General features: G+C 38.3%; 1 protein-coding gene across 1 annotated transcript in view; it reads right to left on the bottom strand.

Moving 5' to 3' along the window:
- Positions 1-4,955, bottom strand: part of LOC113477149 — a 54,543-nt gene extending 49,588 nt beyond the window's left edge. The window contains exons 1-2 of the mRNA XM_026843308.1: positions 4,746-4,955; positions 17-180 (exon numbers count right to left, since the gene is read on the bottom strand). Coding sequence (XP_026699109.1) covers positions 17-180; positions 4,746-4,925 — 344 coding nt within the window. The 5' untranslated portion in view covers positions 4,926-4,955. The remainder of the gene's footprint in view (positions 1-16; positions 181-4,745) is intronic.
- Positions 4,956-16,249: the final 11,294 nt, after the last annotated feature.

Here is a 16,249-nt window from a genome sequence, read left to right as displayed (position 1 = left end):
AGATAAAGAGACATACCTTAAAAAGTACAGGTACAATACTGTCGATGAAATGATGAACAGGATTGTATAAAGCATCACAGTGATTAAGGCACCAGGAATCCCTGACTCCTCTGCTCTTAGAAAGACCCAGTAGAGCTTTGCAGCATCAGCAATGGGTTTCTCCACACTGTTCCCAAGTCGCTGTCATGGGGAAAAAATCAAGATAAGAAAATGCCAAACCTGATTAGATGATTCACCTATAGACACAAAAGAACCTGAATTTGTTTAAGAGAAGGATTTAACACTAATTTGTGGAACACACAGCTTGAAGCAACATACAGCTTGAAATTTAGGAGCCTGCTACACAGAGTTTGAAATTAACCAAGAGATGTGAAATAAACTTTTTTTTTGGCTAATTTTATTACAATTAAAACCTACCCTATAGAGGTGGTTTATTGAACAGAAACCACGTCACAGTGAAAATACTTCATTAGCATTTCAGGGTAATTAAGGTGAAATTTGCCTTATTTCAAAGCCCAGAGACACATAGTATTGAATGATTTATGACACTGGATTTAGGAATGCTCAGTGAGCAGAAAACACTTGTGCTAGTAAATAATTCCAAACTGACCAGTCTCAAAATGACTTGTCCTTGTCACAAGAAAAATGGTGGTTCCTACCAGACTCAGAGCTACATGATTTTGAACATGTATACTTTGGAGGATGTACACACCAATTCCCGATTTCAGTCTGAGTCAGTGTCTGGTGCTACCACTGGAAAATGAAAATAACCATCATGTTACCTGAAATGACAAATGGAATTACGAAGACATCTACATGTGTTGCTAGCTGACACCTAGAATAGCTTTGCCATTAGCCTTGCAAACAGCATCAGTCAAAGGTAGTGGATTCACAAAGCTTCACAGACTCAATGAGGTGAGAAACACGGAGAAAGCAACTACAAGTAGATCAACAGGGGAGACCAGCAGGGTTTTGTTAAGTTTTGCCCAAAGGGGTTGGCCTTTTTTCAGTGCAAGAGAGACAAGTTCCCCCTTATGAAGCAGTATTTTAATGTATGTACATGCATTATCAAATCTGTCTGCAACATTTTATGTCAGAAAATCAGATATTCCCTTCACACCACCACTCCTAGTGTCCAGTCAGACCAGTTTGAGAAGCCACAAAGAACAGCCTGCAACATTGAATAACGAATAAGCATCAGCATCAGTTTATTATAGAGCTCCCATTTATTTTCTTTCTCTTCTCAGAAGGAATAGAGACACAATGAGATCAATACCTCTAAAGAAATCTAACTGTACCATACTCCCACTGCTGTTGTGGAATTAAAGATGCCTCTTAACTGTACAAAGTAGCAACTGTAAATTGTAGCATTAATAGCTTCTCCAAAGGTACATGACTGTCATATACTCTACTTAGTTATGCTATTAATAGTTTATGTTCAACTGTTTTGTAAACAAATAAGCATGTATAACTATTTTCATTCTGATGAAAACAAGATGAAACAAACCTTTAGCATACTAAATATTAGTAAGGAATTAATACCCATAGAACAAAAATAGTAATTTAATTGAGAATAAGGTGGCTTATGCATTTTTTAAAAGATTCACAAAGAATCCTGAAGGTTTCATAGCACTCTATGTTTCTTTATGCTTTCAAGTAAAAAACAAAAAAATATTTTCCAAAAATTTATTATTTTCCTCTTTTTTTCATATCCAGTTCTTAAGAGCTACTGTATTGACATATTATTGCCCTCTGCTGGATCGATTTAGAAGAATTCAGCTACATATCATAGGTCTTTACTGCTGAGAGCTAAAATAAATTCCTCTCTTCACTTTTTTCTTTTTAAAGTGACACAATGACAGCCATATCCATATTAAATCATGTTAACACATTTTGCAACGATGTGAAACTGCACCATCAGAAAATCCAGTATTTATCATTCAGAAAGGGAGTCTGTGACATTTAGTCTTCAAGAAACCTGCACCTTCCTGAGAAACCTGCCTGGACTAATCCTTCAGAAGATTCAAAACTTTCTCCCCTTTCTCCCCATTTTTTACACCCTTTGTGGTAACATGCATAATAAAGACAATTGCAAATCCAGTGACAAGCTGTACAAGGATTGACATTCTTGAGTATATTTCTGTTCTCCCTCCACCCTTTGCAACACTGCCAGGTTTCTTTAATGGAGATTAGAAGTCCCAGGAAAATGCTGATGGCAAAGGAAAACTAGACACTGTCCATATTCTTAAAAAACAAAAACAAAAACAAACAAACAAAAAAACAACTTTGTCTCCTGGTTCTGTTCTATCTCTCTTTTCTATCCTCTCTTCTTGCTAAGAAAAAAGCTGTCTACCTCCACCACTTTCTTACTGAAGAGACTGTCTACCAAGGAAAATCCTCTGCACAACAGTCACATTATGACATCCCTCCAGAGAGGCAAAAGTCTGAATGGCAAATAAGAATAAATTTCCCTCTTATCCAAACAGTTCTTTCTGACAGGGCAAAAATGACATGGGGGAAGTGTATCTTTCTATCCATTTTTTCTAGCAAAGAGATTGTGTCAATCCTTCTATGGTGCTCAAAGACATGATCTAAGAAAGGTATCTTTATTTTAAATTGTTTCAATAATATCTGTCAATATCTGTCTTAGCTGCTTGTCACACCACAGAGTGATGGTCACATGAGCACTCTGCAGTCTCTAGTGCCTTTTATGATGACAGGTATCCATGTGGCTAAAGAGGTGTTACTCTGCATTTCACAAGCTACAGAGAGACCAACTCTGGCAGAAAACTGGAAATTCTGGCAGAACTGGAATTAGGACTGCATTCTCCAAAATCATAGGAAAGATTCTTACTCCTGGAACATCCCCTTCTACAAGCTGATATCAAATCAGGCCTGGAATCATACATTTGACGGAGTATCTTGAACTACGAGTTGAAAACCCCCAAATGTGAAACTCTCTCTCTAGTCCTCCCTTAATAAAAAAAATTAGTTATTAAACAGAGAAACTTTGTGTCCAGGGCTATCTGTCATCTTTCATTAGTATTAAGGCCATTTAGGATACTAAAATACAATCTAGCACTAAAATATCTTATGATACCACAACATTTTAAAAATGCGTGATCTAAAATAGATGGGTAAGTAAATCTGAAATAGCCATTGAAAGAATGCCAGAAAAAAAACCAATTACAAATGCAATAACAAAAACACATGTAAGAGATATAGTTTCATTTTGGAAAGGATACACATAGTATATTGTGTAATATTTGAACAAATTAGTTTCTACCAAAGCTAATCTTGGTAGGTAAAATTGCCAAGTTTTCCATGCAAAGTACAGAAAAGGGCATGCTTTGTTAACGCTGTAATGGGAACTTAGTTACTTTACGCGTATCTCACGTTTCCCTCTGACCAAGCAGAGAAGCCCTATTTGAAATTGATAACGAATCCAGTCTGACTAGAACTGAACAGAATGCCACTGAAGCCAACGACAATGATTTTCTCAAGTGTGGTATAGACAAGACAGACCTCAGCCTTTCCTCCAGTTTTTATGAATGCACCAGTATTGGGGGGGGGGAAGACAAGACTTAAATAGTTAAATATTTCTAGCCTGGATTTTGGGGAAATGCTCCTTTTTCTCCTAGGCAAAAAAATCGTCATCAGAATAATTACAATTAAAATTCAATCCTGTGCATGGTTTATACCATGAAATTAAAAAAAAAAAAAAAAAAAGAAGCAGGCTGTCCAAGTGAAACCTACAGTGTGTTGCCACATGCTTAAAGTATTGCAATTACCTCCCAAGTGAGCACGAATTAAATTTCTTGAACAGCTGAATTTTAATTTTCAAAACCACTGCAATGGGAAATAGCACATAAACAGTGGAAAAACCACATTTTTAACAGGACTTCTTAAAAGCAGAACACAGGTTAGTGGATGAGGAACCAAGAGACCTGTGAAAACCTGATCCACAACAAGGACTGTGGATTACTGCTTGATCTGGAGTGAGCAACAGAAACAATACAACAGAAACAGCAAACAAACAGAAACAGCAATACAACACCCCCAGAAAAGCTCTCAGCACCCTGATCCCATCAAAAGGACCCCATGTCACCCGCACAGTGAGAGCCAAATCTGAAACGTGTTCTGGGAGACTGAGCATTATCTTGGATATGGTAAAAGTCCCCAATCACCTAAGTATAGATGAGCTACACAGCACATACATCGGCACAGATAGAGTTGAGAACTTTGCTCTCACGACTTTATACGTGATGAAGCTTTCCTTAAATATGTCTGTCTTTCAATCTCACAAGTCTTTTTAGGTATGCCAGAAAGTTATATAAACTACCTTGCATGTCAGAGAAGTGAACAATAACCTCTATTTTTTCTGTTTCAGTCCTTAGAAAAAATCTGAAGTGCTAATAATCAGGACTGCTCATTAATCCATCTCCATTAACATCCAAAATTGCAGTAATCCTTTTCAAAGAAGATGCAATCATTCCAGTGGTGGATTTACTTTCTTATCTCCATATATGGCTTGTACAGTGCTCTTAATTTTATGCAGAAACACAGTGACTCCATTAGATGGGAATTTTGTTAATAAAAAGGTAATGTATAACATTATTATTTAATTTCTTTTTAACTTTCATGTTTCATTGCCAGGGGTGGAATTTCATATCTTTCAGTGATTCACTGAATAAAACAAACTTCTACGTCAAGGTCTCATGTCCAAGTTATTTTAAGTGACTTACCCCCAGGAATGAATCCACTACGAAAACTGCCAAGGGGTCTAGCACTGTCCAGAGTCCCATAGCTATGATAAACTTTGACAAGAAAGAAGGGAATGAGTCAAACAGCTGTTGACAGCCCCATCTGATCAGGACCATAAGAAGCAGCCCTGCATTCAAGGTTAGGGGTCCCACCACAACCATGACCAACTCTTCACCGGTATGCAGCAAGGAGTTCTGATAACACAGTTCGACAGTGTGTGGGAAAAGCTGGAATCTGTAAATAAGCAAAAACAGAGAGTTTGTCTGTGCTTCTGGGAAAACCATTAAAAAAAAAGGGAGTCATGCATACGGCATGTTGCATTGTAAAGTTGCATCCCTATCTTGGTCACAACCCTCTTGACCAAAAACTGTATGAAGATACTCAAAACCATAAAATTTTTCCCCTCCTTCTGCCTCCATGTCATTTGATCCCCTCTGACGGACTGTGCAGGCAGGGCTATAGGAAGACATTCGCTCCCAGAAGCACCAATGTGAGCACAAGCCCCAGGTGCTCACTCCTCTCTCCATACTGCAGAGCCTTTGGACACTGCACATATCAGAAAATGTGATATGGAAGACATAGTTCTTAACATCCCTAAAGTGACTGGAAACATCCCTCTTACCACCATAGGATGGTGAGATTTGCAAAGCTCACACAATGAGCAAATTTGCTGGCACTGTAGGAGACAGGAACTGCATGGCACTGTGAGCTGCATGCAGATGCTGAAATTTAGGGCAAAAATTTCAAGCCAATTGAAGTGGCTTAAATTCTGCTCAAAATTAAGTTGAAGTGGTTTGATTCTCAAGTGTGCTACCATTGTATTTGGTGTCACTATAGAGTGCTCAACTCAGCGTCATGTTCTGCAGGCACACGGCTACAGATTGGGATGCTGATCCGGGGCATCTTGGCTTGAGAACGTTATCCTTTACCTAGCTGACTGCTTGGGACAGCTGTGATTAGTGGCTTCAAACATGACCACCTCTCTCTCACACGTTGCCTCCTTCTGTTGCATTTCTGTTGCTTTCACAGACTCTTGATGCTTGGCCTCCCAGAAGTTTTAATGCCAGCTGGCTGAGCCCACGTAGCCGTTCAAGGCCAGAAGCGAGATATGGCTGGTTTTGCATTAAGGTCTAGAAGACCACTTTAACAATACCCAGTGCTGTCCAGAGTCTGCTCAGACACCCTGTTCCAGTTTTAGCCAATAATCTCAGTATCACAGCAGACATAGATCACAGATGTTACCGGCTCCTGCTGACTAATTCAGGTTTGCATAATGCTTTAAAGTGAAGGAAAAAAAAAAAAAAAAAAAAAAAAAAAAGGAGAAATCTTCCCTTCTCTAAGCATGTCTGATCTTTTTTGCTCTGTAAACCCATTCTCTACCCCACAGCAACATATGGAGAACCAGGTATATATCATCTTGCGGACCTGTTCTCCCTCTTTTTTTTCATGTCAAGTAAAGACAAGTAATGATTTTCCTGGAACTCTCTAGAAACCTCCGATTCCCAAGCTAAATTCAATGTATCATACAGTTAAAATACGTCAACCTGTTTAAGTCCTCACAGTAAAATTGATATATCAGTGTTAAATACTTCTAAGTATTTTACTCATAGATCACTTGGTAACATCAAATATGATTTAAATGCTTCTTCGGTTTTGTGCACTTCTTAAGCATTTTGAAATACTTGATCCAAAATGATAAATGATTCCTGCGGAAGATGCATAACCTGCTGAGTATCTCAGAGGTGAGAGAGGGAAGCATGACACAAGACGTACAAATGGACACATACTGTTCTGGGTTGAGAATTTACATTATTAACATCTTCACCTTTCTGTTAGGGTCACATTTACATATCAGATCCTCTGGGGTCTGGATGTGGTCCTTGTTCTCCTAGCCTCTACAGAAACTCCTATCAAGACTTGCACGCAGAGCCCTTAGCATGAGTCTTAGTCATCAGTTCTTTTCATAGTGCAAAGGAACTGCTTTGAATCAAGCTATTTGCAGAAATATTCCAACAGAGAAAGAAGGCAGCAGGACTTACTTGGTAACAGGAACTGAGATGGTCTGAAGGAAGATCCGTTGGCTCAGATAATGCAGGTAAAGTCTCACAAACCAAAGCAAAACTACCAGCAGCACAAGCAGCCAGAGGTTTCCAGAGCGCCAGTTCATAGGTCCCAGCTCTGAGAAGGCTGTGTATACCAGGAAATGAAAACACTCAACAACCCGCCTGGACAGTTTCACTTCAGTAGCAGAACGGCAGCTGAAAATATATGGAAATAGAATAAAGAGTAATTTGTAAAAACATATAAGAAATAGCAATTGCTAAAACACTGTACAGTCCTGTTATACAGGACAGGTGGCACAGGTTCTGATCATAACTTTTTACTGACCAGCACATCTGACAGTAAAAAACAGAACATTTTTTTTCTATTGCAGTCTAGGCAATAGGTGGTTTCCTCCCAGAAATCATTCTGCTACTTTTATAAAGAATACAACAAGTCATATTTTAAAACAAGTTTTTAAGAGTCTTTAATTTTGGTTGTAATTTTCTAACAAATTGCTCTCTGAGGAACACTTTATCACTTGTTTTCCTTCTGAAAAAATGGTAAAAGAACTTGTCATATTTGTATTGAAAAATATTCATTTTTATTGAAAAATGTGAAAGGCTTTTTGGTGTTTGGATAAGAGAACTTTAGTCAAATATTTCAGTACACAACGTGGGCTAAAACTCCTCTTTAAACTAGTTTCAAGTGAAAGAGAAAATAGAAAGGAACTTGCACTGTACAGTATTCTGCTACTGAGTGTGGTGTGATTTGCCCTTTAAGCTAATTAGAGCTTCAAAGGGGAAAAAAAAAAAAAAGAAATGAGATGCAGAGATGCAGCCTTGGCATTATGTTTCCAAGAAACTAGAGTCTCTCAGCTGATTCAAAGCTGAAAAGACAGTAGCTTCTTTGACCTTTTGAAACTTCTAACTGCTATGCTTATTTCCACTGATTCAAATGACTAAGCAGCTGAGATGCGCAACTCTAGGACTAAATATGATGTCATCATGCTCAAACTGTTATTTATATTGATTAAGACTTCTGAAAGTTCAGAAATATAAAGATCTTTTTGTGGAAGAAAGCATGATGGCTTTTTAAAGTGTAGCATGTGACTGGAGAAGAAGCAACAGCAATACTTGCACTGTATTTTATACTTTTAAAGCATTTTCCTGTCTACACATATGAATTTCTTAAATAGCTGTGTACATTTCTTTCTCCAGCAGCCACAAAAAGAACTATGAATAGCAATGGAGAAAGTTAAAAGGATTCTGCATTTGGTGTAGGTTTCAATGATCAGGAGAAATAAAAAACCCTAAGCTTGCCAGCCATAGGTCTGTATTTTGGGACCAGCCTTGGCATCACATTATTCCTGATACAACTCAGTGTTGAGCAAGATACATGTGTAGGAGAAGACATGCTGTCAGTCAGCCCCTTTTTCTTATGAGAATGCTGAAGCTTTTGTTACCTGGTTGGTTGAAGAAAAGGAGAAGTTATCAGGGACACACCACAAAAAGTAAATTTTGCATCACTAAGAAAGCCTCAGGTACAGATCACCAAAACTTTTGACAGACATATCTGTTGGGCTGAGACAGATTATACTTGCAATGGCTATAAATTGATCTGTCAGGGGTTTTGAAGGGCTTTTTGGGACACTGCAGTCCACTTTGCTTATATCCTAATCAGTCACAAAGTCCTACTTCACAAATTTAGGGCCACATCATGAATCACCTTCCTCATATTGTAATTATTTACCCACAGCAGCCTACAGGAGTATAATACATTTCATTAACATGATGAAATTATAGTCTAGGCTCGTGTGAGAAAGAGACAAAGAAAAATATAAAATAAGTAATATAATTGACTATGGTATTATACTACAATAACCATGGCATTCTGCATATTCTGAACTCTGAAGCTAGACTGTGCTACATTTCCTTTTATATAAAGAAATTTTTGTCGTCTTGAATAACTTCCATTAAAATCTACTCTTAAGGTATTCACTCCTTAAGGAGAGTTAGTAGGGCGGGATTAGCTCCACTGTTGTTTTTAATTAGACCAAATAGTTTGTGAAAAAAAAATGAAAAAGAAAAAAAAAAAAAAAGGAGAAAAGACCACTATCTTAGCTCATAATACTCTTCTCATCCGTCATCAAACAAGCAGAATTACATAGAAGTCCCACCCAGCCTCACCCATGTTAGAAATCCACATCCTACAGGGATCACTGCCAATCTTCATCTCTGTGCCGAGAGCATGAGTAACCATGTATTTTCCACAAAAGTCTGTATTTAGATCACCATCTCATTTCATGTAAGAGTAATTTGGTACTAGATTATTTAGGCTTAATTTAGTAAATAAAACTACCTCCGAACAAACAACACCAGAGTGAAATGTTTAATATACCACCTGTAAAATGTTTCAAGACATAAATCCTTCCTCCAACCCAACACACAGATAGAGAAGGAGGCCAAGAAGCTCAGAGTGCTGAAACTATCAACTCCTCTTTCATTCACAGCAGTCCTGGAGTACCAGAAACACGTAGAAATGATAGTGACCAAAACTCTGGGTTGGGAAGGTGAGTTAACTTCCTCATGGAGGCAGGATCTAGCAATACAATCGGTACTTTCACAGAAGTTTCATGAAACACTTACTCCAGCTCTGTAACTTTGTGTGGAAGATGCTTGTGTAAGTACCGTTAGCACACCATACCAAGTGTCACTGTCGAACTTCCCTAAGATATAGGCAGCAATGAAAATATTCAACCTGTGCCTTCAGCGTTCCATTGCTCCTCAGTTTACTTCCACTTTCAGGAGGTCCAAAGAGAGCTAATGTCTCTACCTGTGAGCTGTCATCTCGCTGAGATGCTGGTGCTCTCAGCCACAGGAATCCGCATACTCAATAAAATTCCAAAGGAAAGTAGAGAAATTCAGAGCACATTAGTTGTTATCAAACCCTAGAAGCCTTCCACTAGCAATGATCCTAGCAGGGCAACATCTGTATCTTTACTTTGGTGCACCTTTCCTCTGAAAAAAGCAATAGCAGCCCAGAAACTCCATAGAAAGCCAAGCTTACTGAAAGCCAAAGAAATCAAGAAAAATATATCCATTAGGTAGAATCAAACAACATTCATTTTTACTTTTGGAACAGCAATTATTTTTCTAAAGACTTTGTGGTTTTCAACACACACCTTGACCATCGCTTCCACCTTTTAAATGGAAACTAAAGTTCTCCTTATTAACTTGTCAGAAGTCCAGTTCTGTCACCTCTGTGCTAGTTTGCGCCTCCCTGTGACTCTGTAACACTTTGACATGAACACCACTAGCCAGTGAGAAATTGATGGGAAACATAACATATCCAGTGACTCAGCGAAGGTCCCAACCCATAAATGGAGTCTCTTCATTTTCTTTAAAATAAATTCAGTGGGCTCGAACTTACTTGTAAGTTACAGTAAACTATTCCTGAGTATTTGTTAATCACCCTGTAAGGATGTTTACTGTTGTCACTTCAAACCACTGGGTTTAAACAATATCTCTTACTGACTTTTGTGAAGAATGAAGAAAGGAAGAGGCAGAAACACAAAGTGAAATGCACCAAAAAAGTGGAAACAGCCCCTTTAAATATTTTTAGCTGGTGTTACTAGTGAAAGCTCGTGGGTGGAGTGACAGTGCTGGCAGATACAGTTTTCAGAAGAGATTTATATAAAGTCGCTCTAGGGCAGAAAGCATGAGTATTACCTTTCAAAAACAAAACAACCCCTCCACCCACAAAAAACCCAAATCTCAACCCTTGGGTGAAAACTATATAAAGCTCAAAATGAGAAGCCACTTGAGCAATGGATTTATCCATGATTCCTTGGATTACTGGTAAGTAATTTGGCTGAATGTTTCTGTTCTAGGGCATTAGTTTTGCATTTTTCTTTGCAAAATGCTGCAGTAACAAATAGCAGAGACCAAATTACCATAAAAGCAGGTCAATTATTTCCATGGAAATTGTTCAGAAGGAAGGAAACGATGCACAGATTCTCTTAAGCTACACTTGATGATGATGACAGAAAAGTAATGGCTGATAGAAGGCAGTGTGTACTGTTGGGTGACAGTTTTGTTACTGACAAACTATGGTGAACAGTTGTATAATGCACTGCAAGACTGGCACTTACAACTGACAGTGGAGGTAGATTCTCAGCCGATGTAACCCTGCTTGCTCCAGAGCTACTCTGGTGTATACCAGCTGAGGTATTCAGGATCTAGTCCCGAACATATCTATTATTTACATTGCATAAAATAAGGCAAAATAAATGTTTTATGTTACTCATACAGCCAGAGAGGATTTAAAGAGCAAATGCAAACACAAATGACTTTATGCAAATTACTTTCAAGGAATCACAGTCCTCAAAGCCCAAGAATCTGTGCAACATTTTTACTCAGTTCACAAATAAAAAAGACCCCTTGTCATCATCACCATAAATGGTAGGTATTTAAACATAGCCATAAAGTGCTTTATGGCTTATCAACAGTAATGAAGGTGTAGGAAATTCTGCCCAGTGTTACTACAATGAAATGCTATCACAGTGGAAAAGCACACCTGTATCTGAAGGTACTTCTCAAATAATACACTAATACATGTAGCCCTTATAACCAGTTAAAAGCACCACTGATGAAGCATGAGGCAGAATAGAATCTGGTTCATTCCACTGTGCACAACATAAAAATATGTATAAAACATACAATTTTATTATCATTAGAAGGATTTTATTATTACTCCTTCTGCACAATATTTTTTCTTTATAGATCTCATATTGCATTACAAAGAAATTGTCTTTATCCCAGGCTGTATGGTGATGATACAAATGACTTTGCCTGATAAGCCAACGGCAGAGCTGTGAACTAAGCTCCGCTGACTTACAGTCCATTATTCTATCCACTGGATTCCTAATAAAATATTACTTTTTTGTTTATTTGTATGCAAAATGAATATAACCAGGGAGAACATTTGCCAAGGATGAAGACGCTGTTTTTTCTTATCTCTTTCCAGTACACGCCTATGCTTGGTATTCTTCAATTTGCAACCACCAAGAAAATGGGGACTACAAACAGTTACAGGGGCTATCTAGGGGCTATCTGCTGTAAGACAGGTGGCTAAAGACCTGACTGGACATTAGGTAATTCCTTAACGTACAAATGTTCATAGGAGAATTTATTCTACAGCTTGCTGAAAAATCCAGAATCATGCTACAGAAGAAATGCTGGAAATCCTGACAGGTTTGTTTTTCAGGTGCACCTGTGGCAGAAAAAAAGAAACTGCCAGAAGCATGCAAAATCAAAAAACACTGAATGAAGGCTTTAGGAATTAAATGTTCTTGCAAAGCAGGAAATATAGTCAGCCAATAACTGCAATAATTGTTTTGGGTTGCTGCAAAGAACATGACACAGGTATGTGAGTGCACCTGGCAGCGCCCATGCTTCCCTGCCAACCTGGAGAGGAGGAGGAGGAGGGCAATTGGCGGCTGAATTCCTTCAAGGTCCAGGCTGTGCCAGTTCATGAAGAGATGGCCAGCAGGCAGCAAGCTCTGGATCAGCAACAGCCCAGGTGTGTTTGCATCATGTGCATAGCCAGGAGCCAGAACAAACACATCAGCTGAACTCCCACAGCCCACTCATGCCAAGAAGCTCATGGGTATACATGTTGGCACAGCTCTTGCCTTAGAGGGACCACTATATTCCTCCATACTGGGGTACAGACACTGTAGGTCAGTGGGGCAAGATGTGTTCATTAAAGAGGAAGGGAAGAAAGTGCTGACAGCTTCATATTCTTCTGGATACATCTGTGCTAGTCTCAAAATGGTGGACCATCAGATTTCACTATAAAAGAGTTTATGACAACAGAAAATTGGCAAACAAAAGCAGATTCCTGTCCTCATCAGTCGTTTTATCCAGTGGTGTAAGGCTGACAGAGGACCCCATCTCCTGCCTTTAGCTAACGAAGAATTTCCTGAGGGAATTAACTGAGACATTCTCAAGAAGAGATTTCTTACCAAGCTGGGGAAGGAAGCATAGGAGGAAGGAAGAATCACAAAACCTAAGCAGAGTGGCAGTAATGCTGGAGGACAGTGTGGTTCCTTGTAGAGAGCTGGCAGAACTTTTCACATTTCAGCTTTGAGTAGCATCTGACAATGACAAAGCAAAAATGACAAAACACAAATTATCATCATGCCTGCAGTTTAGGTAGGCAACTAAAACTTTGCCTATTTCATGCTTAACTGCATTTTCATGAGCCTATTGGCTTGGCAAAACAGTCTGGAAATCTTACAAGAACAGACTTTGTTAAAATATTCCAGTCTGTCCGGTTCCAGCTCTGGATGGGAACAAACATGAAACAGGGAAACTTGAGTGAAGCTTTCAGAACTTTTAAGAAGCTCTGTTTTATATTTCATTCTAGAAAGGAACAAAAGGCAGTGGACAGTCTCTGTTATTCATCCTCATGACATGACTAGGCCAGTCAAGAAGCAAAGGAAAGCATGTAACTATCCCCTACTTCTTGCCCTCTGACTGCTTTAAGTAATTAAGAAGACAATGAATGAATAAGAAGATGACACAACTCATAAAGGAGGGAGCAAGATGTTAGTGAAAGTATGGATCTCACAAACACAGCACTATCTGTAAAGCTGTTCTACCAGTAAGTACACACAAATACTCAACCTTGTGCATGAGCAATAAAACAAAGATTTTAGGACCTGGAGAAGAACCTTACAGGGCACCCAGAGTAATAAATATACTTTGAAGTTCATCTCAGTTAAAAATAAAATAAAAACTAAAGGAGGAGAGATGCTAGGCCTAAAACGTCTATAGAAGTTCAGGAGAATCAAGGTAAGTCTTTTTTTTTGTGTTAATAGTAGCAGTGTACCCTACCCAGGAGAAAAAGGAAAAAAAAAAAAATATATGTAGATAGTACTCCCACCTAAGATAAGAGAGTCCCCTGTACCTGTTGTGTGGAATGGTTTCTACCCTGACACAGAAAACATCCCCAAGGACATTTGCTCTGTCTGGAGGAAAAATGTAATCTTCCTCCTGACCAAATACATATCTACTTCTGAGAGCCACTAAACACTCAAACACCATCTGTGAGCTGTGCATTCATCTGTAACACACCAATTTAGCTGGCAGGCCATTGGGAAACAAGACTCTGAAGTTGCCAAGATAAAATGGCAATCCAGTACCCATCCGAAACTCCACCAAGCAGGCAGGTGAGGTTTCCAGTGAACATTGCAGCAGAGAGCAATGAAGTTTCAAAACAAGAAATAGCCTTGTGGTGTGGGAAAAAAAAAAAAAAAAGGAGGGGGGAGGGAGGGAAGGCATAGCTTTGATCTTTTCCATCCTGGACTTAATTAGCAGCAGCATCCCACTATGAGTGTGAATCTGTACAGCTGGAGTCAAAGAGCCACCTTCCTTCAGTGAGAACCAACAGACTTGCAGATGCTGTGGACAGAGTGGGCAGGAGACACATTGCACAGGATGGTACTATGTGTCAGAAAGACCTTTTGCTGGTTGGCTGTACATTGATGAAACTTCTTATACAAGACACAAAAGTCAAAGACACTTTGCTTCTTCAGTTGTATCTGTTTTTTCACAGCAACGGGCTGAAACAGAAATTGAATTCCCACGTGCTCGCATTGTTTCCCTTGCCAGAGTTAAATTGTACATGTGTGAAGATGCTGGAGTTGGGATGTCGATTGTTAAACTGAATGTGCTGTTCGCTTCATGTGCAGATTTATAATACTCATGCACCATAGTAATAGGTGGGTATAAAGATGAAAGAAAATAAGTGAATCTATGGCTGTAGCTTGTACATAAAAATACTTCTAAAAGACCATTAGTGTTATTCCTGTCAGACCTCTAGAAGCTTCTCTATGACCTGACAAAAATGACCTTTCCTTTTTCATATTAAATTTTACAAGGAAGAACTAAGCAAGCAAAAGAGATGGAGTCTGGGGGAACGGAAACATGTATTTAGAGCAGTTTTGACATTGGGAATTAATTTTTTGCTTGATATCAATTACCTTTTTTTAGTTAATATTATTTTGTGCACCAATGTGTCCATGCACAGAAGAGTTTGACACAGGAACAGCAATCCATGAAGAGAGTGAAGTATGATGTGACTCAGGTAACACCAATTAGAATGCAGTTAAAAATAAATCCTTACAGATTTAAACGTGGCCAGATAAGGCAATGAAACAACAAAGAAAATGTCATATATTACAAAAGAAATCTCACAAACAGAAAATTACCTGAAATATTTAGAGCATTTACAAGGCATATTTTATCCAAACATAGTTATAATGAACCACTTTGGAAGAACTCTTCATCAAGGTTTTGATGAAAGAGAACAATCTCAGGTTTGAGCAGATGACAGATGTTATAATACTGCTTTTAAAAAATGTTTTTGTGTTAATAAAACTTGTTTTCTGAAAGAAAAATTATGTATGTTAGGCCAGTTTAATTAAATCTTTAAGAGCCTTAAAAAAAAAAAAAAAAAAAAGGAAAGGAATTACTATACTTAAAATATCATTAAGCAGTTATCAAGATGACAAAATTTAGATACTGTACAGATATCTTAAATTCAATTACATTATGAAAAAACACAACTATAGGAATTGTTAAACTAAAATCTTTTGAAAAGATCTTTATAAACACCACTGAAATTATGGTGGAAATTATCCATACAATTTAGTCAAACAAAATGCATCACATAATAACAGTATTAACTTTTTCTTTTCGGTTTAATGCTGTGTTATTATATTTAGCTGCCTATTTTAGAAAGTAATTTGTGTTGATGGCTCTGGAGAAAAAACAAGCATTAAAGAACTAATTTAATTCCTTCTGAGCTACATTCAATTCAAAAATTCAGAATGTCCCAGTACTGCAGAATCTGACTAGAAATCCACCTTGAACTATGTGCACTTTGACTAACTCTCTCCCCAAGGCAAAATGATCCTGCACTCAGCAGGGTTTTATCCCAGTCTTCTAAAGGACTTACAGAGAATGTACCTGATATAACTGGACCAGAATGTCAACCATGATAGAAATTATGATCAAGACATGGAGGATACATAACGAGAACCTTATTTACTTTACAGTGGTCTGCTATTGGTAGGGCAGTACCTTTAGGGGGTTGTTTATAGAAATCAGGTCTGTCCTTTTTAAAAAAATAAAGAGAGAAAAAAGAGAGAAAGAGAGAGAGAAAGAAAGAGAAAGAAAGAAAAAGAGACAGAGACAGACAGAGAGAGAAAGAGAGAGAGAGAGAGAGAGAGAGAAAGAGAGAGGAAGAGAGAGGAAGAGAGAGGAAGAGAGAGGAAGAGAGAGGAAGAGAGAGGAAGAGAGAGGAAGAGAGGAAGAGAGAGGAAGAGAGGAAGAGAGGAAGGAAGGAAGAGATGTGTATAATTTTTAAAAAAACT

This window comes from Athene cunicularia (assembly GCF_003259725.1).
Source record: "Athene cunicularia isolate RWA chromosome 2 unlocalized genomic scaffold, athCun1 chr2_part1, whole genome shotgun sequence".
NCBI classification, from domain to species: domain Eukaryota; kingdom Metazoa; phylum Chordata; class Aves; order Strigiformes; family Strigidae; genus Athene; species Athene cunicularia.
The sequence above is the reverse complement of the archived record's forward strand: the minus strand, read 5'-3'. Positions and strand labels throughout refer to the sequence as shown.